Source organism: Protopterus annectens, chromosome 13.part0, assembly GCF_019279795.1.
Source record: "Protopterus annectens isolate FY-2018-M chromosome 13.part0, PAN1.0, whole genome shotgun sequence".
NCBI lineage: Eukaryota > Metazoa > Chordata > Ceratodontiformes > Protopteridae > Protopterus > Protopterus annectens.
Window position 1 is genome coordinate 1,249,110,513 of NC_056747.1, and position 24,684 is coordinate 1,249,135,196.

General features: G+C 42.0%; 1 protein-coding gene across 1 annotated transcript in view; it reads right to left on the reverse strand.

The window, feature by feature from the left end:
- Nucleotides 1-14,385: 14,385 nt before the first annotated feature.
- The window catches only part of TBX21 (T-box transcription factor 21), a 408,658-nt gene continuing 398,359 nt past the window's right edge, over nucleotides 14,386-24,684 (reverse strand). Inside the window, exon 6 of the mRNA XM_044055268.1 lies at nucleotides 14,386-17,257. Within this exon, the coding sequence (XP_043911203.1) occupies nucleotides 16,549-17,257 (709 nt within the window). The 3' untranslated portion in view covers nucleotides 14,386-16,548. The remainder of the gene's footprint in view (nucleotides 17,258-24,684) is intronic.

A 24,684-nucleotide genomic window follows, 5' to 3' on the forward strand; every position in this document is an offset into this window, starting at 1 on the left:
TGTGTCCCCGATGGTTTGAGGCAGGTAGAGGAAAAACCTTCACATTTTGTACTCGTGGGCAGCGTGTGGCATTATTTCGGTGAACTCCACAGTGCCACACTGTATCTCAAATCATGCTTTGCTGATTACAGGGTCAGCAAAGGGTAGTTGCTCAGGAATATTTTGTCTGACTGCTCAGGGTCGGTACCCATCCAAGACAAAGGTGCCTGCAAAACTTATTGACTAAGGGGACATTGATTACTCAGGGACTGATGTCTTTTTCCCCAGCGGGACTCCTCGGCCAGGGGTGTTAAGTGGTTATCCCACCTCAGACAGATACTTCTGATCATGTCAAGTTATGTAGCCGCAGCATCCGCTTACAGTACTACCAACAGGTGCCCCACATGCTGAATGATTCACACACATGTCTCAAACGTAGCAATCCCCCCTTGCAGTGTGTAAACCTAAACAATTGAAATGGAATGGGGTTGCCTTTTGGTGAAGGTGCTGAGTTGCATTAGTTCGATGAGGAGTGAGAAGCAGCACTCTTTCTTATAAGGCTGAATAGGCCGTTACCAGGCAAGACAGATTCTCACCTTATTCCTCTTCCAATGTAAACAAACAATCACACACAATAGTTCCAGTACTCGAAAGAAATTGCTGTTTCTGTGAACACTTTATACACCCCTTCTTAGCTGACCTCATTTCACAAAAACCTAGCGATTTCTGCGAGTACTGAAATGTGGTTGCGATAATACGTGAGTACCTAAAAAATAATAATTTTCAAAGAAAAAAAAAACTTGGCAAAATTATCCCATTTTATAAGTCATTCAATAGGTCACATTATAAGGGACTTGGAAGTCTGTCAATTTGCTCAGAAGATTAAGGTTATGAACTGTTGATTAGCTACTTCCTATGGTGCAGGGTTTGATTCCCTCAGCCTTCATATGCCTCCAGTGTGACCTTGATCAAATCACTTAACCGGATACTGCTTTGGGACAATTGGGGATTTAGATTAGTCTCCTTAATGATCTCCTTGACTGCATCCCTTGTAACTACCTATGAACTTATATAAAGAACAATGTATAAAACAGATCTTACTGTATGTGTATATATATCCGCAAGCTGAAAAATACTTGCTTACCAGCTCACAACCTTTCAAAACTTCCTTCTATGCAAGAAACCCTGAAGAATGTTCCAGCATGTGCTCTGCATCTTGATTACATATGAGACAGCGTTAGTCTATATGCTAACTGAGAAGGAGAGGTTTGAAAATGACTGCACTGTTAGTCTTCATAGGTAGACGGTAAGTTGATCAGATTTGTGGGTGAAAGTATTTTCTGATGACAATCTTTATAATTCTCTTAAACATAATATATATACCCTTGCAACCATGAAGCCTACTGGGTTATTTAAAAAAAAAAATAAACATCGTCATGTTTTGTAGGCATTTACTCCCAAGAGAAGCTCTAAAAAATATTTTATGTGAGCCATATCAGTGAGGAAATGTCTGTAGAGACTGATAGGAAGACAGTGGATATACAGAACACACCACAATAAACATAAAGCAGATTTTATATATATATATATATAACTTTCTTTTTGCCCATTGTTAAAGTCTATAGTACAAACATATTTTACCAATTTGCAGAATTCAGACTTTGTAGCACTTTCACAGTATAAGTTATATAGTACATGAATTGTGCTTAGAGGAGGTCCCACATATACACTTTTAAGTACAGGTATCTAATGTTTTTAAATATGTTTTATTACACAAGCGCCATGTAGAAATACAACTACTCTTCCTTTTCTCCCTTTCAAACTTCAAATTACGAGTTGTTGCTACTTTGTGACACATATCCTTATGCCCAGCAATGCAATCTTAAATACTGAATGCCTCAGTAAAAGGAAACTTGTATTTACAATGTCTTTTCAAAAACCCTTAAAGAATTATGAAAAAAGTGAACATTAAGACAATGGCACATTTTATTTCAGAATTCCTGGCATCCATGGTAGAACTGTTTTTTTTTAAATCCTATACTTGCTGCACTGGCTTGGATATCTTAACTTCAAGTGGAATCAATATTGTTACAACACCAAAAAAAAAAAAAAAAAATTAAGACCTAACAGGATAACTGACCTTATTTTGCAAGTAGCAGCAATATCAGTTTGTAGCAGGCTAAGCAATGTTCCTTAAGGCATCTTCCCAGCAGAGCACTCCACAACAAACACACACACACACACACACACACACACACACACACACACACACACACACACACACACACACACACACACACACACACACACCAGTTCATCTTTTCAGAGGACTTGCTCAGTGTAACATAAGATTATAGAAAAAAATCAGAGAAGCTTAACAAAGCATTGCTAATTCCATGTAACACCCATGTTGTGCTGAATTGACTATGTTGTGTGGCCTTTGTCAGAGAACTATATGTGACACGTGTCATTACACGATTGATTTGAGGATGTGCAGGTAAAAGGCACATGGCAAGGTTAAAAAAATGGTTATCATGATAGAGCCAGGTAGATGGAAGCTGTATCATTAATATAATAAGAATTTAAATTTTAGGAACCAAAACAGCTAATAGAGTAGTTAATATGGCACTGCAAATTTTTTTATTTTTTATTTTATCTCAGATTTGTCTACTTGTTGGTAGATGTGATACATCGCAAACTTATCCAGTCATTATACTGTCACTGACAGACATTCCATTGAGATTGTTAAATTGAAAGTGATTCATTGATTGGTTCATGAAGGGTTGGCTTTTATTAGGCTTGTCACTTAAGGGTAAAGTATGGGCAGTTCAGATTTTACACATAGTGAGGGGAATGGTATTGTTTGCCCATGAACGTTGCTCCCTTATGACAAAACTAGAGCCCTACTTACAACCCTGCAATGGTGCACTGCTGATATATAATGGGATGGGTTGAAGTGAAACATATGTTTTAGACCACACCTACAGTTTCTGATATGTTGTAGACCACACCTACAATTTCTTTAAATCCCCTCCCTATTGACACCACCCAAACTTTGGTGTCATCCACAATGAAGTTTTCCATGCCCTGTGTGAGTTCAGAGATTAATGCATTAAATTAGGTGCAGGACCAACATGTGTGGGACAACAATTTTCACCTTTTTAGAGCTCATCTGTGAAATACCCCATGTTTGCTCATTACATTACATTTCATTCATTCGTTTGATGGCAGATGAAGACAATATGGCTGTCTAGCTTGCCCTTTAAGGACATTCAGTTTTCTGTATTCCCTCCATATCTTTTGCTTCACTGTTTCTTGACCTGTCCCATGCCCTCAGCAGTACCTATGTGGATTCCTTCTCAACCACCCATTCTGGTAATCCGTTCCATGGATCTACAACCCTCTCTGTGAAGAAGTTTATTTGCGGATATAAGGTGTTACTGATCCCTGTGTTTTGCTGCCTGTGTCCCCCTACTTCCCCCTTTCCTTTCTTTTCAGGACAGCCTCATTACATCCCATGATCTTGTGAACTGATAATGTCCCCTTCTCTTCTTGCCTCATGTGAGAGGATATCTACTGCCTCCAGTTTATGGTCTATCCTTTTACCCCATCCTATGCACCATGTATCATTCTGGTGTCTTTCTTTTGGATTCTATTAAGCAGCCTGATGACCCTCTTCTTGTATTGCCTCCAGCTCTGAAAACAGTAATAAAGGTGTGGCCTGTCTAGGGTTCAGTATAGTGAAGGTATTACCCTTTTGCTTCTGGAGTATGTCCCCTTGAGGATACACCCCCTCCCAGCATTCTGTTGGCTGCCATCACTGTCCTTTTACTTTGCTTGTGGTGGCTCATCTCAGCTGTGATCTACACCTTCAATCACTTTTCCTGCTTTGCAGATATCAATGCCACGTCTACAGACTAACGATTCACTCCGGGGTTCATCTGTTCATGGTCTAAGCCTAGCTGTGCAACCCAAAAGTGACCTACAAATTTGATTTATATAGAGGAGGGAGTGATTTACTGATTGCCTTTGTCCATCAGAAACATAGGTGCCAGTCCAGTGATGAATTTCTGACTACCAATCCATTGGTCCAAGTTGCTCTGAACCAGGGATAGGGAGGAACTCTGCTACACATGGATGCATGTCGCGGACAATGAGAATTCTCTGAGAAACATATCTGTCTCTCTAACATATTCTGTTTATGTTGCAAGCAAAATTTAGGTATTTTAATCTAGTAGTTTTGATGCTGTTTGTTTTACAGATTTGCAAAATGTTCATCAAAACATAATTCTGTAAGTTTGTTGACTATGCCCGAGTGGGGTATTGTATCAAATGCTTTAGCCAGATCTCGGTAGGCACTATGCACTGTTTTCCCCTCACTCATTGCCTTAGTGACCTTTTCAAAGAAATCTACTAGATTCAGTAAGCATGACTATCCTTTAATAAAGCCAAACTGGGAAGGATCCAGTATCTGGAGGTCTCCTATGTCCTTGTTGATAATTTCCATGATAATTCTTTCCAGGTCTTTGCAAATAAGACTAGTCAGACTAATGGGTTTGTAATTTCCAGGATCTGTTAAAGATCTTCCCTATGAAGGCAAATGACAGTCATGATCCTCCATTCATGTGGCACAAAACCTGTTTTAAGACTATAGTTAAATAATGACTCCAGGAGTCTCAATAAGTAGTATTTTAGACTGTTCAGGAGGCATCCTGGGCTATTATATGGGACCAATGATGCTGTGTTCTTGGCTTTAGTGAGTGCAGCCAGTACATGCTCCCTAGTTATAGTTGGAAGGGTTATGTTTGAGATTATTTTTTGGGGATGGTTGAAGGTGAGAGTGGGTAAAGTTGGAGCTGAATTTGTCCATTAATAGGTTTGCTATATCACTAGGCTCGGTAAATGTGGCACCATTGACCACCAGTTCAGCACATTGCTGTGTGCTGCCCTTTTGGTTTCTGACATAACTAAAGACGTCCTTATGTTATCTTTCACATGGGAGGCTATCTTAATTTCAAAGTTGGCTTTGCTTGACTTAATTAGCCCTCTTAGTTGCCTATTTAGTTTGATGAGAGAGTTTTTAGCTTGATGGGAATTACCCTTCCTGATTTTTGGCATACTGTTTTTCCTTTTGTTGTTTATCCTTTTTAATTTGGGATGCCATTAGGGCAGTCTGTTTTTGTGGGTAGTCCTGGGCTTACTTCTGGTAGGTGCAGCAGTCTCTATGCAGCCATTGACACAGTTCTACAAAGTTTCTAAGGGCAATTCAGCATAGGCTGCTGTGTTCTCTGGGTTTGGAGGGCCATTGAAATTTGAAAAACCATCACTAAATAAAAGTTGATTTCCCCTGAAACAGTTCCTATCTGTTACTGGTTTTAATGGGATTATGAAGTTGATTTTGAAGGAGACAACTTTATGGTTAGACCTTACCAGGGAGGACAAGACATTAGGGAAGGGGGTGCAGCGTTCTCCCATATTTGTGAGCATGAGGTCTAGTATGTTGGAGCCTCTAGTGGACGTATTCACTATTTGGTCAAGGGTGTTTGAATTTATGAAGTCCAGGAATCAGTGTGCCTGTAGAACTGAGGCTGTGTAGGATTCCCAGTCTATGCAGACATAATTAAAGTTTCCCATGAGCAGGGTGTTTGGTTGGATGATAAGTGTCTCCAATAGGTCCAAGTATGCATTGTGAGCTTCTTGGGACATAGAGGGTGACCTATAGCTGGCTAGGATATGGTATGGGATTTTGTCTATGGTGATTTGCACTTGGCGAAACTCCAGTGCATCATCCTGTTTGACCACCCTAGAGGTATACTTTTTATTGATGTATATTGAGACACCCCTCCTTTAGAACTTTTCTGTGCAGCTACTGGTCTAAAAGTGTGGAAGGCACTGAAACCTTGCACTGCTTTAAACCATGTCTCAGTAACTGCACGGATGTCTGTGTTCTCAAGTATGAGGAGGGCTTGGAGGGAGTATAGTTGTCATTATCCAGGTACAGTATTTTGCATTTGTCAGCTGAACTTCAGCTCCTGTACTTCTGCTTGGTTGTTCAGCCTTTCCAAATCTTTCCTTGAACCCTTTTTCTTCTTGTCTTCAACACTGAGGTTTGAGTCAACAGTGAAGAATTTCATCCTGTTCTCTGTTTCCTCAGATATGCTCTTCATGGAAACTGCTGTGCTCCACTAAAAGAAAGGCTTTGTTGATATCCATATGGATCACCTCTACAGGGTTGACTCTACTTTAGCACCTGTGACTCAGTCATAGAACTGATACAGATTAGGCCGAATTGAACAACCTGGTGTAAATCCATCCTGGAATCTGCTGAGCAGTCCAGTTTAGCCCAGTAACTTTCTAAGCCTAGACTTCCTGACTTCCTCCATCATTTTGACCATAACTGACTCAGTGTCACTGGTATTTAGTTTACTGAGCTGGACTTTGCTGTGTCTCTGTATATCGCATGACCATTGGTCTCCAGTCACTCAAGACAAACTCCGCCTCAAAAATCTTGTTACATATTTTCATTGATCCTTCACCACAGCTGGCCATTTTTTGTTAAGATTAACTGCCTCTATACCTCCACCTGCCTGTCTGTACTACCCCTCCCCAAGAGGGGGGCACCGGTAGTATGAGATGAGGCTTCAGAATTGCCAGAGAAAGAGGCAGGAGTAGATCTTCTCACCCAGTATTACAGGACCTATATGAGTGGACTGGAGAGAGGCTAGTCACCTACAGTGTCATCTTGCAGTGAGCACATGCCCATAATGGTTCTACGTTTAGCCTCCCTGCCCCTGTATGCTAATGCCACATATACATTATTAGGATGGGGGTGTTATTTATTTATTTTTATTTATTTTATTTCACATTTGTTTACCGGGAAAGTCAGACTGGACATAGATCCTTTTTCAGCGGAGGCCTGGGAGAAAAGCTCCAAGAGTAACAAATACATACAACAGAGAAACAAATACAGCCAAGTGAGAAGCAAATACATAAAAGATAGTGGTTTCAGACACAATAAGTAGAGCAACAGTAATTTACATCAAATATGGTTGTTTACATTTAGTAGATGTAACCAAATGATTATGTACAGTTAAAATGAAACTACCATTAGTGGTAGATCATGCTAGTAGAATAAGAGTAATGATAACAGAGTGAAAAGGAGGACTAGGTTATCCAGGGGAGTTGCAGCTGCATAGCCAGGTGTTAGTAGGGTGCATTTTTAGAAGTTTTTTAAATTGAAGTGTTGAGGAGTTAGTTACTAGTGACTTAGGTAGATTATTCCAGTGTTTGGAGATGTAGTTGGAAAACAAATTATTCACCTGCTGAATTTGTAGCTTTGGTGGTGTGTAGAAGTAGCTTTTGCTGGAACAAAGGGGTCTTCAGGAAGAGTATGGCTGAATGAGATCTTTGAGCGCAGGGTTTTTTTCTGATTGGTAGAGTATTTTGTGGGTGAAGATAAGATGATTAAAGAGAAGAAGCTGAGGGAGTTCCAGCCACTTGAGCTGCTTAAGTGATGAGCAGTGATGTGACTTGTATGAGCCATTAGTGGCAAACTTTGAGATTTTATTGTAACAGGCTTCAAGTTTGGCTAGATCTGTCTTGCGGAGGTTGGTTAAGATTGAGGAGGTGTACAGGAGAGTTGAGAGGAGGTGGGTTCTGGCAATGGTGGCTTTTATGTTATTTGTCAGAAATATGTTGTTTCTAAATAGGACACTTAGTTTTTTGTGAACTTTTTTAATGGATTGGGCAATGTGAATATCAAATTTCAGGTTATTGTCAATTTTCACTTCTAGTATTTTGGTATGGTTTGTTGGGGTGATAATAGTTTTATTTTAAGAGAGGATACTGGAGGTTGTGGATGGGGAGGTGTATCTGGGTAGAAGAGAAGTTTTGTTTTGTTGGGAATTAGGATAAGTTGGGAGCTAGTGAACCAGGATTCAGCAGATAAAAAGAATCTTGAGTAATGGTATGGAGGTCTTTGAGGGAGGAAGCTGAGCAAGTCAGGATAGTGTCATCAGCATACGGAACCACTGAGGCCTGGGGTGTAGCTGAGTGGAGCTGGTTGGTAAAAAGAGAAAAAAGAAGAGGACCAAGGGTAGAGTCTTGGGGAACCCCTAAGGTGACAGCGAGAAGGAGTGAAAGATCTTGTTGCCAGTGGACAGCCTGTTGACATTCTGCTAGGTAACTTTGGAACCAGGTGATAGTGGGGTGACTGAGGCTAAGGGAGGAGAGGACACAGATGAGTTTGGAGTGGTTGACCATATCAAAGGCCTTGGACAGGTCCAGGAATGTGGCTGATACAAATTGACCATTTCTATGCTGGTTAACTGTGTTAGTAAAGGACAGTAGGTCTGTGGTGGTGCTGTGAGAGGGGTGAAAACCATGTTGGGTATTAGATAGGAGCTTGTGTCTAAGGAGATAGTCCATAGGTTGGGTGTGTACGACCCTTTCCAGAATTTTTGAAAGAGGAGATAGAATTGCAATTGGGCGATAGTTTGTTAGTTTGGTAGAGCTACCGCCTTTGTGTAAGGGTAATATGTGGGAGATTTTACAGTTGGTGGGGACATGAGCTTCAGATAATGACCTGTTTAAAGTATGGATACAAGGTATGTAATTGCTACTGCTGCAGTTTGCAGGAACGTCAGCAGAGATATTGATGGCAGCTAAGGTAGTGGGCTTAACTTTATTTAGTACTTGTTTGATGCTCTTAGTGGAGACGGGGTTTAGTGCAAACTGGTTGATGCTTTTGGGAGGGTGTAAATTGTTGAGGTTTGGGATAGGAGGAGTGTGGTTGGGGCTGGTCATTGCAAGTTGTTGAATTGATTCTGTGAAGTACGTATTAAATTGAGTGGCTAAGTTCATGGAGTTTTTGGCTGTTGGTGGGGTGGGAGTGGTTGTTGTTCCAGGATGCAATGTATTGTTAACTGCTGCCCAGAAGTTTTGTGGGTTATTTTGATGTTTATTCTGTATGTTGTAATAGTAGTAGCTTTTGTCTAATTTTACTAGTTGTTTGCTTTATTTTGGAGCTCTAGGAAGGTTTGTTTAGTTATATGGGATTTGGTTTTACAATATTGTTCCTGGACTTTATTTCTTGTTCTGAGTAGGGATCTGGATTCTTTACTTAGCCAGGGTGCATATTTTGTTTTCACTCTAATGGTTCTTGGGGGGCATGATAGTTGAGTATGTTTAGGAAGATGGAGTTAAAGGAGAAGATGGCTTCTTCTAGAGGCAGGTGCTTGAGCGGTCCCCAATTGCAGCTTTTTAGGGCAGAGATAAACCTGTTTGGATCAAAGTTTTTTTGCTTCTGATTAGATGGATGGAGGACTGGCAGTTTTGATGAATGTGGTTTCTTTGGAGAAAGGTTGGGTTGTCGTCACTAAGGCAGTCAGGGAGACAGCCTGAGTGGGGTGAGAGATTAGGGTTGCTAAGCAAAATCCAGTCGAGGATGGATTGATGCTTAGAAGTTTTATCAGTCCTAGTGGAAGACATGATGAGTTGGGTGAAGCCGTAAATGTTTATATGGGATGTAGGGTTTGGAGAGGAACAAAGGAGCCAATTAATATTAAAGTCGCCCATTAGTACAGTTTCTTGTTGGACAGATATAGAGGTCCATTTTAGTATACTTTCAAGTGTGGTGATATTGCTGCATGTTGGAATATATCTAGCTATGATATTTAGGTGTTTTATGGGGTTAATTGTTAACTTAGCAAATATTAATTCTGCATTATCAAATTCAGGTATGGAGAGGTCTAGAAGGTCTAGTATAAGGTGATATTTGAATGAGATTACAACACTCCCTCCTTTTTTGTTTTTACTTTCTTTACATAGGATGCTGAAACCGGGGGCAGTAATTTCATTGCTACAAATATCTGGTTTAAGCCATGTTTCTGTGTTACAATGTCAGGGGAGTAAAGGGACAGTAGGGCATGTAGGTCATGGACTTTGCTGTGCTTCTTACATTCATATTAAGGATAAGAAGGGAGGATTTGCTTCTATGGTGGAGCATAGCAAGTGTTGATGGTGAGGGGCTGGCTAATGAACTGCATTTGGGGGTGGGACCAGGATTAGAGTGAATGTCTCCTGAGCACCTTAAATGCATAATTATGTGTGAAAGGAGCTTGGAAAGTTTGTGTTGAAGTTTTGAATATTTCAGAGCTACTGGTGATGTTGGATGATGAGGAAGGACTTGGATTGTGTGATAGTCTATATAGGTGGTATGGAACAGGGTTGAGGCTGCAGTGCAGTTTTGTGAACAACTTGGGTAGTGGAACAAGGAGGTTTGCCAGGGAGGGGGGAGTAGTGGATAGTAAGTAAGTGTCATAAGTGGAGAGAGAGTGTAGGAGTGTAAGTGTTAAGCTAGTAGTGATATGGACGAGTGTTGTATTAAAAGGCTTCATTTTGAGGTTGAGCTGGTGTGTGAGGTTCCAGTTGATATGGAATAATGTATGAATAGTAAAAGTAGTTGGGAAAAATATGATGTTAGAGAAATGTAAGTGGGTGCTTTGGTAGGGTGTTTTGGGAGTATTGCGTGTTGTGTACTTCTACTTGACTGGAGAGGTGGAGAGGGGAAGATGAAGTGAGGGAAGGGACTAATGTAGTGGGGTGTAGAGCTTGTTGGTGTGATGTAGGATTGGGTGTTGGGTGGTGGGTGTGGTTCTGCTTAAGTACAAATTTAGGTGAAGTGGGGTTGGCTGGGAATTAGGGGTAGAGTAGGGGAGTGGAGTGAGCCTGAGCGCAGAGGGGGCGAATGGAGCGGGTAGAACCAATGGAGGCAGACAGCAGCAGTAAGTCAGCTGAAAAAAATATCTGCAAGTTGGAACTAAGTTAGGCAGCAGGTCAGTGCCATCTAAGACACCAAGGTAAAGAGAAGCAGAGGTAATGTTTAATTTAGCACAGTGGACCTACTGAGAATTTAAGTACAGTAGTATGGGTGAGAGAATGAAGAAATAACTTTGGAGAGAGGGAGTGTGGCAAGGGACAGTTTTGCTGGGCTGCTGTTTCCTTGTAAGTGTGCACTTACTAGAGATGCTACACCTGGAGGGCTTTCAGCTGCAAAAGTAGAAGAAATATGGCATCCAGGGTTTTTAAAACCTTTGGTGTGTTGTACCCGAGCATTCACTTGGGGGGTGGGGGAAGGGAAACAATCAACTGGCGTTTAAAGTAGCAGAGGAGAATACAAGGCGCTCTGCAAACCTAGCTAATTAGCAAAGGACAGCAAAGGAAATAAGGTAAACATACGGACAATTTGTTCAAGGACTGGAAGGGTTCTCTAAGAAAAACTATCAGTAAGACTACACCACAGGTAGAAGTTATGAGACATGGCTTGAGCATGTGCCTACCCCAGGCTCAGACCAGTCATGCCTTCTCAGCCCTCAAGAACGCTAGGATATCAATTTCTTTGGGCTATGGCCTCCACCAGAGCTGAAGGAGGGCTCACCCAATATGCTTCCTCCCCCCAGGACAGTAAAGCCTATCCTTCTGACCTGCACCACCAATCAGCTGGGTCTTTAATCACACTTGGGACATTTGGACCATAGTGAGGACTTCAGAACTTCTTCCCTCTACACTACTGGTACAGACAAGGGCCTTGTTGCTTTCTTCCATCAAGAATTTTACTAAGTCCCACAGGAGTCCTTTTAGTATGCTTAGCATGATCCCATCTGGTGCCTAGTCCCTATACCTTTTCCTCCTTTGGCATTTCCAGAATTCTTGCCACTGTCCTGCCTTCCATCACTGGTATCTTAAACCTTCTGCTTCTTTGGTGAATCGTGATGCAAAACATTTATTTAGAATGTTTGTCCCTCAGCTGCTCTATATGTTCCCCTCCCAGTTCTTGTTCAGTAATTTTCATCTGGCTTTCTTCCTTTCTTTGACATGTTTAAGGAAAGCATTATGCCTTATCTTAATGTCCACTGATATTATTTTTATATTCCCACCTTGCCTTTTTTTCATAATTTACTCCTCTATTTCTAGTGTCTACAAAGCGTTCTCAGTGATCCTCACCAAACTTCTCAATTGCCTAGAAATTTGTAGACCATCCAGATTTTAGACTCGTATTTTTGGTCAGTTCCTCAAAAAAATGTGTGTGTGTGTGTGTGTGTGTGTGTGTGTGTGTGTGTGTGTGTGTGTGTGTGTGTGTGTGTTTAAGCAAATCACTGAGGATTTATGTTTATTTATTATTTATTTATATTTGGTTGCCGGGGTAGTGCAGTGATCTCACCATTTGCAGGCACAGCCTGGGTGAACAGGAACAGATAAGAAATGAACAAAACATATTTACAGATACAAGGATATGGTAAAACATATACATATTTACAGATGCAAGAATATGCTACAACATTTAGTTCAAGAAGCAGTAATGTCAGAAGCAGTTTTAATTAATGACAAACATTTGAGTTTCAGGCTTTATATCCTTCAGAAAATGCATGGTAATGCAAAGTGTTTTATTCTAGCGGTATTTAAAATATGCCCCTGATTTTGGGCTTTGTCCAGAATTCTTGCACAAAGAGATTCAGAGGTATAATTCTCTTCCTTTTGTCTGCAGCTATTTTTGTTTCCTTTCCTTTTCTGTTATGTCTCTTCTCAGCTTCCTGGTGATACACACTGATTTTATTTTTATTTCTGCCTTGTCATTCCTTTTAAGGCCTCTTTCCGTTCCTTATCAGATTATTCTTTTCACATTTTCCTACAACTGCTCTATGCCTTTGTTATTACCGCTGCCTACTCAGGCCTTGGGTTATGAACCCACTATTCATTCATAGTCTGTTTCCTCTTTAATTCTAATCTGTAGCCTCATATCCAGGATGAGCCATATTGTTGTATGTGAGTACTGTACTGATTGCAGGTTTTTACCTCCCTTCCCCTTCAATATAGACAATAAGACTAAGAATTCATTTTACTTTTTTCTTCAAACTACTTCAGGCCAAAAACTTTGGGCTGTCTGTTTTTCTCTGCCCATGATGCCTCTTAACCTGCAGACACTGAAAGCATAACTGCTCTTGAAATTAGGGAAATTCAGCTAAAAATCTGGACCTCTAATTAGAATAACACTTGAATACCAAACAGCACATAACTCTTCCTACTTTGAGCAGGAATGCGGGATACTACTCAGAAGCAAGTGTACAACGGAGATTGATAAAAATGATGGGAAATATAAATGCAATATCCAACAGACAGTATAAAATTTGTAGACTTAATGAACTGTATTACAAAATTCTACCACACAAGGTGACTTAGTTTTGCTTCAGAAAAAGAGACTGTTGTTTTCTGTGTACTATACAGCTTCAAAACTCATATACGGTGAGGGGATTCAGAAAATTCTGTGAAGGGTAGGTAAATCAAGTCTGAAAATAGGGACGCACATTCAAAAATAGGGACATCCTATGCAGGGTAAATCAGGCCAGAAAATAGGAATGTTTCTCCAAAACTGAAATGGTCCAGAGGTCTGCTGCCTGCCAGTGATGCTAGGACCATCATAACTGCCCTCTTCTTTTCTGTCCATCCATTGATTTTGTCCTTGACTAGCTTCTTATCTGTCATATGTGCATTTGGTAGCCAAATCACGTACCAGCTTTGCTGTTGCTAGGAAGTTTACCTTTGGTTGTTCATCCATCTGTATTCCTGCCTCTCTCTTTATCCCATCTCCTCCTTTTCTGGCACCTTCTCCAATTACTTATCTATTACATAAATTGCCACTTTCCATAGTAGTACCCTGGTACCACTAGATATATGTCAGTTTATTGAAAAACCACATTGTCAAAACCTATATGGTCGAGACAATTTGGTCAACAATGTAGTTAATCAAAAAAATGAAATAAATCCAGACACTCGCCAACAACACAAACAATGTTTTTTTTGGGGGGAGCAATCCCGCTCAGCACCTCCCCACACCCCCTGCTAATTATTTATACCAACTCCGAGATTACACTACAGTGGAGAAACGAACGAATTCCCCGATCCCTAGAGTACTTCGATCTCAGTCAGAATGGTTCCAAATTGTCGACCATATGGGTTTTGACAATTTGGTCATTTAACCAACTGACATAGATCTGTTACCACTATAGGGTTCCTATTACATTATCAAAGTTCTGAAACTCCGAACTCCATAAGGTCAAAACCTTATGTTCGAAGTTTCAGAATTTTGATTTAGTAAAAAAAGAAAAGAAAAGAAATAAAGTCTTGCAAGCAGGGGAACAAGCCCCCTGCACCCCCCACACCCCCCGCTCTTTAAATATACCAACTCACACCCCCCGCTCTTTAAATATACCAACTCCAAGATCGCAATACAGTGCAGAAAGGAAAGATTTCCCTTTTCTGCACTGTAGTGCAATCTCAGAGTTGATATATTTAAAGAGCAGGGGGGGGGTGCAGAGGGGCTTGCCCCCCTACTTACAAGAGTTAGTTTCTGTTTATTGTTTTTTATTTATTTTTTCGTTGTTCCAAATTATAAAACTTCGAACATACAAGTTTGATCTTGTAGTGTTCAAAGTTTTATAGTTTCGACAACATAATAGGAACCCATATATATATATATGTGCACCTATTTCCTGTTCTTATAGTCTTCCCAGCCATTTCTTTAGTTCATTCCACATTACTATGTCTTCATAGGCTTCGCTCTGATGTCTCTACCCTCTCTGTGTCACTACTTTCTTTCTGCCAAGTGTTTATAATGGCCTTGATATTCTTCCTCATCCCTTCTTGGCTTCCCATACCATGCTTGCCATTCTCCTTGTCTATATCCCTTGCCACTGTTCTCTTGCGCTCTTCCTCTCCTTTTTCCCCAGTGGCTCTTCTTTAACAACTCCCTCCCTCCCCTGAAGCAGCCTCTTTCTTTTGTTACCATGTTCTTTTCCTGTATACCCCTCTCATCCACTGTGCACATGCCCAGAGCTCTGAGCCATCTTTTAACGGTTTATGTGCAGTTTCCTTTTTTATGCCTATTTCCTTTGCCTCATAGAGGATATATAGCACCCTTTAATCCCCTGTTGTCCCCCCCATTTCATATGGTGTTGTTATTTGCGCTATCCTTCTATACGACTTCTCACTGTACATCCTTATAGATTGAAGTCCACTCCTCTCTAGTACCCAACCTCTGTCTTTGTATCCTTTTTATTTATACTACAGGATTCATGCATAAACTGCACTGGGGCTAAATGGTTTCAGAGTTTGTGGAACCAGAAACCAGAATGTTTATTTTTTTCTTTTTCTTGTTGGCATGCTAAACTTTTGAACCAGCAATGAAAACGTATTCAAACTAATGAAACACCAACTGTTCACAAGTCAGCAATCCATGCACAATGAAGAGAAAAGATAGATCACACTAAAAGTTTATTAAGCTCTTTCATCAGAATATAACCAGCGACGTCATCAGAATGGTTGATGCTAAACTTTTGCTCAAGATAGACTAACCACTATTTCCCCATCCCTTCTTTCTGTAGAGTTGTCGACTTCCAGCTTTGTGCTTTAGACCAGCCTAAGATTATTGAAACAGCCTTCCTGAAGAAATGGTAACACCAAAAACAATAATAGAATTTGGGAATGCATGGGCTTGACATAACATGACTTTTAAGCTGGGAAAAAGGGCATATAAGTGGGCTGAGTGCCCCTTAAGCACTGCCCCTTAATTACTCTAGGATGTTTTTCATTCATTCTCCAATACCTGATTTATTCTTTTCAGGGCAATGGGAAGTCTGAGCTTGTCCCAGCAAGCAACAGATGTAGGCAAACTACGAATATCAGTCTATCACAGGATGTGTATGTACACACACACACACACACACACACACACACACACACACACACACACACACACACACACACACACACACACACACACTTCTATAGTCAAGTTTAGATTTAAGAGGATCACCAGTTGATCTAACTGTATATCTTTGGGATCTGGGAGGTAGCCAGAGCTTCAGTGAAAACCCAAGTAGGTATAATAAAGAAGTGCAAAAGCCACACAAAGACACCTCAGCTGGGAATCAAACCAGAGAACAAAGCGCTATGTGGCAACAGTATTTACCCCGTTTTTTATTTGTCCAGCTTATAACCCTATTATTGTGTCTATTGACACTTCTGTATTTACACACTTATGATTTCAGGTTTATATGAAATATGTGTGTGTGTGTGTGTGTGTGTGTGTGTGTGTGTGTGTGTGTGTGTGTGTGTGTGTGTGTGTGTTTGTCTGTCTGTCTATATATCTGTGTTTGCAGTTGCATCCGACACAATCCTAACTCATACACACAGACACACACACACACACACACACACACACACACACACATGAAAAAAAGATGCTTGGAGGAAGCATATCAAATGTACACATTTGCCATGGGTTGGAGTGAGCATTTGCCCGAAGATGTTTACCACCACAGCATGTTATCATATGACCCTCAGAAATCTTTGCAAATGTGAAAATGTGCTGCTGGAGCAAATGATGGCCTTTCAGACCATTTATAACCCGTTTTCTTCAGTTCAAATAAAAACAAGCAGTCTGGAAGCAATATAGCCCAATGAGAGGCTCATCTCAATTAAATTATGAAAAAAAAAGTTTATAGCAAAAATTGTTCAGTTGCCATAAAAGCTGTAGTAGCCTGTGTCACTTCCACTGTCTTTCTCATAATGGTCTCCACTACGAGTGGGTGGTGAGCTTTCTGTACTAGAAGCATAAGGTGAGACCCTCTTCCGTTTACACACTGTTTCATATAGGGTCCCTTCAGATGAGTCGGTTGGCTTTGCTGTATGTAGTTGGAGCCACGGTGATGGTTCCTCACTTTCTTTGCCTTTTTGATCACCAACTGGTAGAGGTGCTTGCAAGTCTCTTACTGGCCTGTACCAGGCCAGAGGGCTAGTGGAAGCTCTTGGATGGTATTGGGTTGTGCTTCTTGGGGTTCCCCATCCTCCAGTGGTGCTGAAATGAGGATCCTGGTAGTATCCAAGATGATGGGGGGGTGCGGTTTGTAGGGAGAAAGTCTTGACCCCGTAGGGCATAAATCTGTTTGCCGTGTAGTCAGCTTCATAGGAGTTGTGGTCCAGTGGAGCAGGTGTGGCCTGCTGTGATGCAAAATACCAACAGTGAGGATTACTGATGGTGTCTTTGTGCTGGACAGCATGTGGTGTACTTCTGTCTCCATTGTAGAAACGACCCTGGGGCAGGGGGTTGATATATTGCTCATGCAGAAAAGGCTGGTAGCGGGCAGGTGGCATTAGCTGTTGACAGGCTGCAGTGTCCTTTGGGGAAGGAGTGAACCTTTCTCCCTCTGCTGTCATGTACACCCTGTAAGAAAAAAAATCAGTACATATTTAGTAAAAAAAAAGTATGAACACACTTAGGCAATGAATGCAGATGATTATGTTTAATTTCAGTCTAAATGCAACATTTACACAGCTACTAGAATGCTGGTTTTGTTAATTTTAAGTACTTCATTTGAACTGGTCTACAATACTTTGAGAAGGGTGTCAATGCATCAGAATTCCAGTTGTCCACTTTTCTTGAGAAGACATTATACTTTGTCCAAGTTGTATTTGGCAGTTTGCACAGAATGCTAAATGTGGGAGTGGAAGGTCCTATGGTGCAGGGTTTGATTCCCTCAGTCTTCATTTGGCTTCCATGTGACCTTGAGCAAGTCATTTAACCAGCAATTGCTCCTGGGCTGCCCTTGAAAACAGATTGTGTGTTGAGTGGACATACCTTGTTAACAAATGAGTATTATTATTAGTTAAAGTTCATATTTTTTTAAGTCCTTCACTGACTTAGTCAAAGGATGATTCTGAAAGCTGGAAGCTTGTGACCACTGAACTGCACAGTCCTCCAGGCCTACTGTTTTTATTTCCAGAGTTTATTTTGGAAGTCACAAGTTTTCTTACTTCTTTTGCTGGTGGTTGTGGAGTTTATTCATTTTCAAGAGAGAATTTATTTGTGATTCTTTTTTCCACAGATTTTCTTAAGACTTTTGATTTATTTACTTAGGAGTATGTGACTCTAGCATCATTGCTGTTTTGGCATGGCACACAGTAAAAGATGTATCTAAACTGTGCATTTTATGCAAATACAGAATGCATGGAACACACTGCCTGTGTTTATTGTACAAACCTGAATTATTATATGATTTTTGATGCTGTGTCAAGTGTTTGTTAAGAAACTGGTACTGCTGACTGACCACTAGCCACTTGGTATCGTAAGGTAAGCACTGAACTTTGCACTACAGCAGCCAAAGTTCAGTTCCAGCAGACTGTTATTTGCAGGCCTGTACCTGTCAGAAATGTACCCAGGGAAATTGCCTGTCTACCTCTCAAGGGAATGTAAATGTTTTTATTTTATCACTCTGCTTGTCTAAAGATGGGATTTTCTTTAATGGTATTTCAAAGTGACATAGACATCTTCATGGTTGACTTCCCTGAGGACAGTTTAAGTCCAGACAAGGCCAGTGTTCTTACTTGGACACTTATCAGGTGCACTTAGAGAATGCCTAGTCCTTTCTATAGTTCTGACTCTAGGTCAGGCATTATTAAAATGTATAGAACTAGGGGTAGTATTGTGGATACTGTTGATAGTTAATGTTAAGGCTATGACTGCAATGCAAGCCGTAAAGGTTGTTCTGAATATTATCTTTATTTTACACACAAGGGATGGGTCAGGATATACAGGAGAAAGCATTTAGAAAAAAAAAATTGGAGCATTTTGTCCAAAGTGAACTAATTCTGAGTCTGTAGTTTCATGTTTCTTGTCACCAACTTTTACCCTTTAGCAAGCATTATCCTTAATTTCTGCAACTGCTAAGTATTAACAAAAGTCTGCCCGTGAAGCAGTACAGAACATGTGCTCTTAAGTCTTGATCTGATGTAGTCATTTTCATTCGTTCCTCAGCCTGTGGATTTCAGATCTGACTTGGCTGCTCTACAAGCTTAGGATTCAAAGCTTGAGCTCCTCCGTTCCATCCCATAATGACTCATTCCCCCATATTACCTCAGATCTCATTTTCCACTCGACCAAAAAGCATTGAGGTTTCTCTGCACTGAGAGCTACTGTTCAAAGTTTTTTCTAATTTGTAAGTCGGCCTTGAGTCATGTTTCCCTGATTCTTTTTCTATCCTCTCCTCCCGTTTTTACCTCTTTGATCTCATTCTATATAAAAAAGTTTGGATCTAGTTAGACTTTCCCATGGTTTTCTCTTCCATCCGGTTCTTTCTCTTTTCTCCTATCTCCTTTCTTTATCCCTCTCTCCTAAGTGTAGATAGACTTCTTTTTTGGTTTATCATGACTGAAAAGTCTGATAAACCATTGGGTTTTAAAAAATGCACTTCCTGCAGGCACAAGATTTCCTTATCTGATGCCCACAGGGAGTGCGTTTACTGTCTAGGCCCAGTGCACCTGGACAGTTCTTGTGACATCTGCAAGGGGTTTAATCTGCGGGTGCTGACTGACCATAGGAGCAAGCTCATTTTAAAGGGTTTGCCTCCTACTCCTGCTCCTTCTGTGCCTTCCACTTCAGGGGCTCAAATCCATGTAAAGAAACCTAAGGAGGCCAGGGAACATAGGAAGAATTCCCTGGAGAGATCCTCCTCTGAGCCACCAAGATAGGCTCCAAAAACTTCTGACCCAAGACCTTCAGATCCAACAGTCCTGGTCTCTTCTCCTTCAGCTCCCCATGCTCCCTGTGTCACTTCAGGTCTGGGTGTCTTGGTGCAGAGGTCTCCTCTCAAGGAGACTTCTCCGAAAAGAGTGTCCAGGCCACCATCAGCTTCCTCTTCTGTCAGGTCTTCCCAGAGCTTGTCTGAGCATGAGCTGGATAGACTGATGAGACAATTTCTCAAGACACAGATTCAGATGGGGGTTTTGCCAACTATGTCCCCTTTCAGGTTCATGAGCAGACACTTCCCCTTGCGTCCTGTAGCTCCTTCTCTGATCCAACCCCTGAGAACTGAGATATTGGATCCGGTAGTAGTTATTACTTCAAGTCCAACCACCTCCCTGACGTGCTCGGCTCTGACAGCACCAGGACCCAGTGCATCTCGGAGCCGAAGCTTAGACGTCAAGTGCAGGGGACTTACTTTGGAGCTAAAGTTTTTGGAGATGTTGCTTTCCTTCTGAGCCTCAGCATTTGACAGCTCGGCACTGATTCCCCCTTTGGACTAGAGGATTGCTTAGGCTGAAGAGAAGTCTGCTCCAACAGCTTTGGCTCCTGAGGGATAACTGTCAGGTCCTAGTAGTCCATATACCTTTGAGGTGGTGGACAGGGTCATCTCCCATCCTAGGGGACTCCCAGTTCTCCCACCATCGGATCCAATCCCCACCTTCATAGAATCTGGACTGAGACCTGATGTCTACCACTGGGACAACTGGTCCAAAATAAGCCTTCAACCTATTCCAACTGTGAAACCCCAAATTTCTTCGATACCCCCCAGAGCATCCCACTGGGGTGGTTACCCAGAAAAAGAAATGTAAAAGGAGACACTTGGATTCCCCTCAGGAATCAGTCACTACTGACATTGACTTCAGACATCTTAGAGATCCTCCATCTAAAAGGTGGATGGTCCTCCCAAAATTCTAACCCAGAGGAGACAGTGCTTTCGGAGACTTTTGGCACCAACCCATCTACATCCTGGGTGTTCCCCCCTGTGGATCCACTTATTGATTTAGTATCTATCAGGGCATGGAAGGAAATGGCCGCTGTACAGTCCATACCAAAATGGGCGGATAAGATACTCAGTGCCCCATAGACAGATTTCACTGGACCAATGGGATCCTGGTAGATGCCATGGTTGTTGCAGCAGCCACCAAAAAGTAGCCGGCTCAGGAAAGCTCCACTGTCCATCCCTTTAACAGGGAGTCTAGGGAGTCTAGGGAGTCTAGGGCTTTGGACAGATTTGGAAACTGGGTTTCCACTTCAGCCACATTTGCTTTGTGAACACTAAACTACTTATCCCACTTTACCAGGCTACAGTGAGTTTTAATCAAGGAACTATCCAGCGCGGTCCCTGAATCCATGTCTGATGAGCAATGCAAGACCTTTTCCACCAGGATGACCACTCTTCAGTTGATGTCCAACTTATCCATGTGGTTGATTTTCCATGCTTCAGAAGGGACATCAAGGGCCACCAATTCCAGCATTGCCATTAGGCGCCATGCATGGATGTGGTTGTGTGACTTTGCAGAACCTTTCAAGGTGTCTTTTGTCAATGCATCCTTTGTTGGTTCATCATTGTTTGGCCCCACAGTCAGAGACACGCTCTCCTGTAGTGAGAAAGATGGAAAGACCTTGTCTGCCATCAGAATCCGTTTTTCTACGCCACAAAGATCCTTCTCCAGGAATCAGCATGGTGGTAAAAAACTGTGGTTCAAGAAGTTTCAAGGTCCTTTTTAGGAAACTCAGGGAGATATTTCCCCCAGGGGCAGAGGGGGAAGCAGTTATAGTGGTAGATCTCAATCTTGGGGCAGTGGGGGTCTGCAAAATCAAGGGTTTTAAGATTCTTATTTGGACAGACACTTTCAGCACTCCTGAAAGGTTGCCCAACTGCCCTTCTCTGGAGGCAGTCACTGGTGCTTATCCTTGCACCCAGAAGCCTGGATAGCCATCACAAATGACCAATGGGTGCAAAAGATCATATCCAGAGGATACTCCATTCCCTTTTTAAATCTCCCCAAACTAAAGATTTACCTCCCCGATGTGCTATCCAATCAGAGGGAGGAAGCAGCTGTAGATTTTGCAAAGCTGCTCCAAAAGTGAGTCATTCAGGAGGTCCCTACTGACCAAGTCGGATTGGGCATCTACTCAAGGTTCTTTTTAGTACCAAAGAAGACCAAGGACCTAAGGCCAATTTTGGATCTAATATCTATGAACAAATCAGTGAAGAACTTAAAATTCAGGATGGTCATGATCCAACCCATCCTACCTCTTCTGAAGATGGACAACTGTGTGTGCTTGATAGACCTGAACCTGATTGAGTCTCCTCTATCACAGCAAGATGGGACCTTGCCAAGGCCTTGACACCATCATCCAACGCTGCCTGATCCTATTGCCCCCTTTGGAATCATAGATAAATCACCTTGCCAAACTCCTTAACCTATTTTGGCCTGGATGCACTATGTAACTTACTAAGTATGGAGTTCACTATCCAAGTCACTGAATAAAAGTGGTGCCTAGACAACAAGTGCTCCATCATCAGTGGTCAGTGGAGTACCTCAGGGTTCAGTCTGGGGCCTTCAGACTCTGGTTAGTACACTCTGTGCTCTTAGTCTCTGACTGCACACTACTAGCTAACAAAGTTTGCAGATGACTGGGGACTGGGATGATGTGGATAATCCCAAAATGATAATATTACAGCAACAAGGGCCTTACAGAAATAGATGCACTGCCAAAGGCCATTAACAGTATTTTAAAAAAATGTGGGATGTAAATGTATCCAAGAAATGTATAAACATCCACACACAAAAAGATGAATCCAGAAATTGTGATACATGTGTCTACAGAGGTGTAGGGAGAGACTTAGGGACAGACTTGGACACACGTCACACCACATCGATCACCACATACCTCACATCGCAGGAAATCCTTCATATGTGGCATGAGGATCATCATCATGCAGGGCTTTTCATCCAGAAAAATTAGGTCATTTATAGAATACATCCCTCATTAGACCCATTATGTACCTACAACGCACATTTGGTACCACTTCCTCAAGACATCTGCAACAAAAGAAAAGGCAATACCTCACCCTCACTAAAAGAATCACCTGGCCTAAAGCCCAGCTATACTGACTGCTACTTAAACCAGCTATACTCTGGTGATCTATGATCTCTCACTCAGGTGATCTCTGCTTAACAGCTGTTGCCATGTCAAACCCAGAGCTGTTGGCTACCCTTAAGAGAAATCCTAATCCTCAGAGCTACACGCACGGGATCTAAAATAAAACATCACATGCATAAGTGGGAACTGTTCCTGACCCAGAGACTCCCAGAGAGAACCAGAGATTGCCCATACATGTCAGCCATGTCAAGCAGCAGACTCCTTGGGACTTCAAGAGGAACGTTGATGATTGGATGGGAGGAAATTCACCCATCCACCCAGGGATCATCTGCCCTGCTAGACAGGGGGACAGGAAAGTAAATAATGTGGGAAGAAATAGCCAGGGAATTGTTATGGCTAGGCTTGTATAGGCCCTAGGGCTGATAGCCTAGTACCAACCTATGAACCTATGAAACTATGAAGGATGGGACTACCATAACAAAATGGACAGGTGCTACAGTCAGTATCTTTGCTTCAGGCTGGAAGCCAGCCATTACCAATTCCGAGTGCTCACATTTGGTCTCAACACAGCTCCCAGGGTGTTCACTAAATGCTTGGTGGTAGTTGCAACTCATCTCAGACTCCATGTGTTTTCATATCTAGATGATTGGCTCCTAACCACTTCGACCAGGCATCTTCTCATCCAAGCCAGGGACTACCTGTTGCAACTAGCTCCCACATCAACATGCAAAAATCACAGTTACTTCCTGTTCAACTGATAGACTTTATTGGAGCACGCTTGGACAACCAAAACTATGGCCTACCTACCTCGTAACAGAGTTTTAACCCCGAGGCTACATATTTCACAGATTCTAGCAATTCCAGCCCCTCCTGCAAAATTAGTGCTCAGGTGTTAGGCTTGATGGCTGCCATGATAACTCTATAACCTGCAGCATGCTTGCACATGGGAATTCTACAGTAGACATTATCAGCCCAGTGGTCTTTACCCCATCACTCACTTAACCAACTGATAAAGCTATCACATGTATGCAAAGATTCTCTCCTTTGGTGGCTTTATTCCTCAGAAGTCAACCAAGGACGTCCCTTTGTTCTTCCCCCTTCAAACAACATGCTGACCTTGGATGCCTCCCAGATGGAGTGGGGGGGGGGCATTTTCTTGGACTAACTGTCCAAGGCACGTGACTTCTGAGGAGACCAACTTGCATATCAATGTCCTAGAGATGAGAGCGGTCCTTCTAGCACTGCAACCACTAAACAGCTTTCTCCCTCTAGGGACTATTGCAGTTTAGATGGACTGTATGTCTGTAGTGTGGTACATCAACAAGCAAGGAGGAACGAGATGTTATCCTCTGTGTTGAAAAGCAATGATAGTGTGGCAATGGGGAATATCTACCAACCACTTTTTAATTGCAATGCACAGGCTCAGCAGAGTTTTACTGATGCCTCATGAGTGGTCTCTGAATTAGTCAGTGGCAAACATGATCTTCCTCAAATGGGGTCAACCTTGTGTTCCCCCTCGGTTCTTTGCCTTGATCCCCCTCAGGGGAAGTTACCAAGAGATGCTCTACTCCATGTTTGGCCTCCCAGTCTCCTTTATGCATTCGCTCTTTTACCCCTGATTCCCAAATTTCTTCAGAAAGCACACTGGTTGAAGAGCAAAGTAATCCTCATTGCTCCCTTTTGGCCTCACCAAGTCTAGTTTACCTTTCTTAGGTCTCACCTGATTTGCCCTCCCTGGACACTGAAGCCTCTTCCAGATCTACTGTCCCAACTCTCAGGGCAGATTTACCTGGATCTTCAAGGTCTAAAATTGACCACATGGTTTCTCCAGTTCCAATGATGGCTAGCCATTCCAGGCTTTCTTCCCCAGTCCAAAGATTCTGATTTCCTCCTACAAAATATCTACCAGAAAAATCTACAAGAACAAGTGGAAAAGATTCTTCATCTGGGCTCAACAA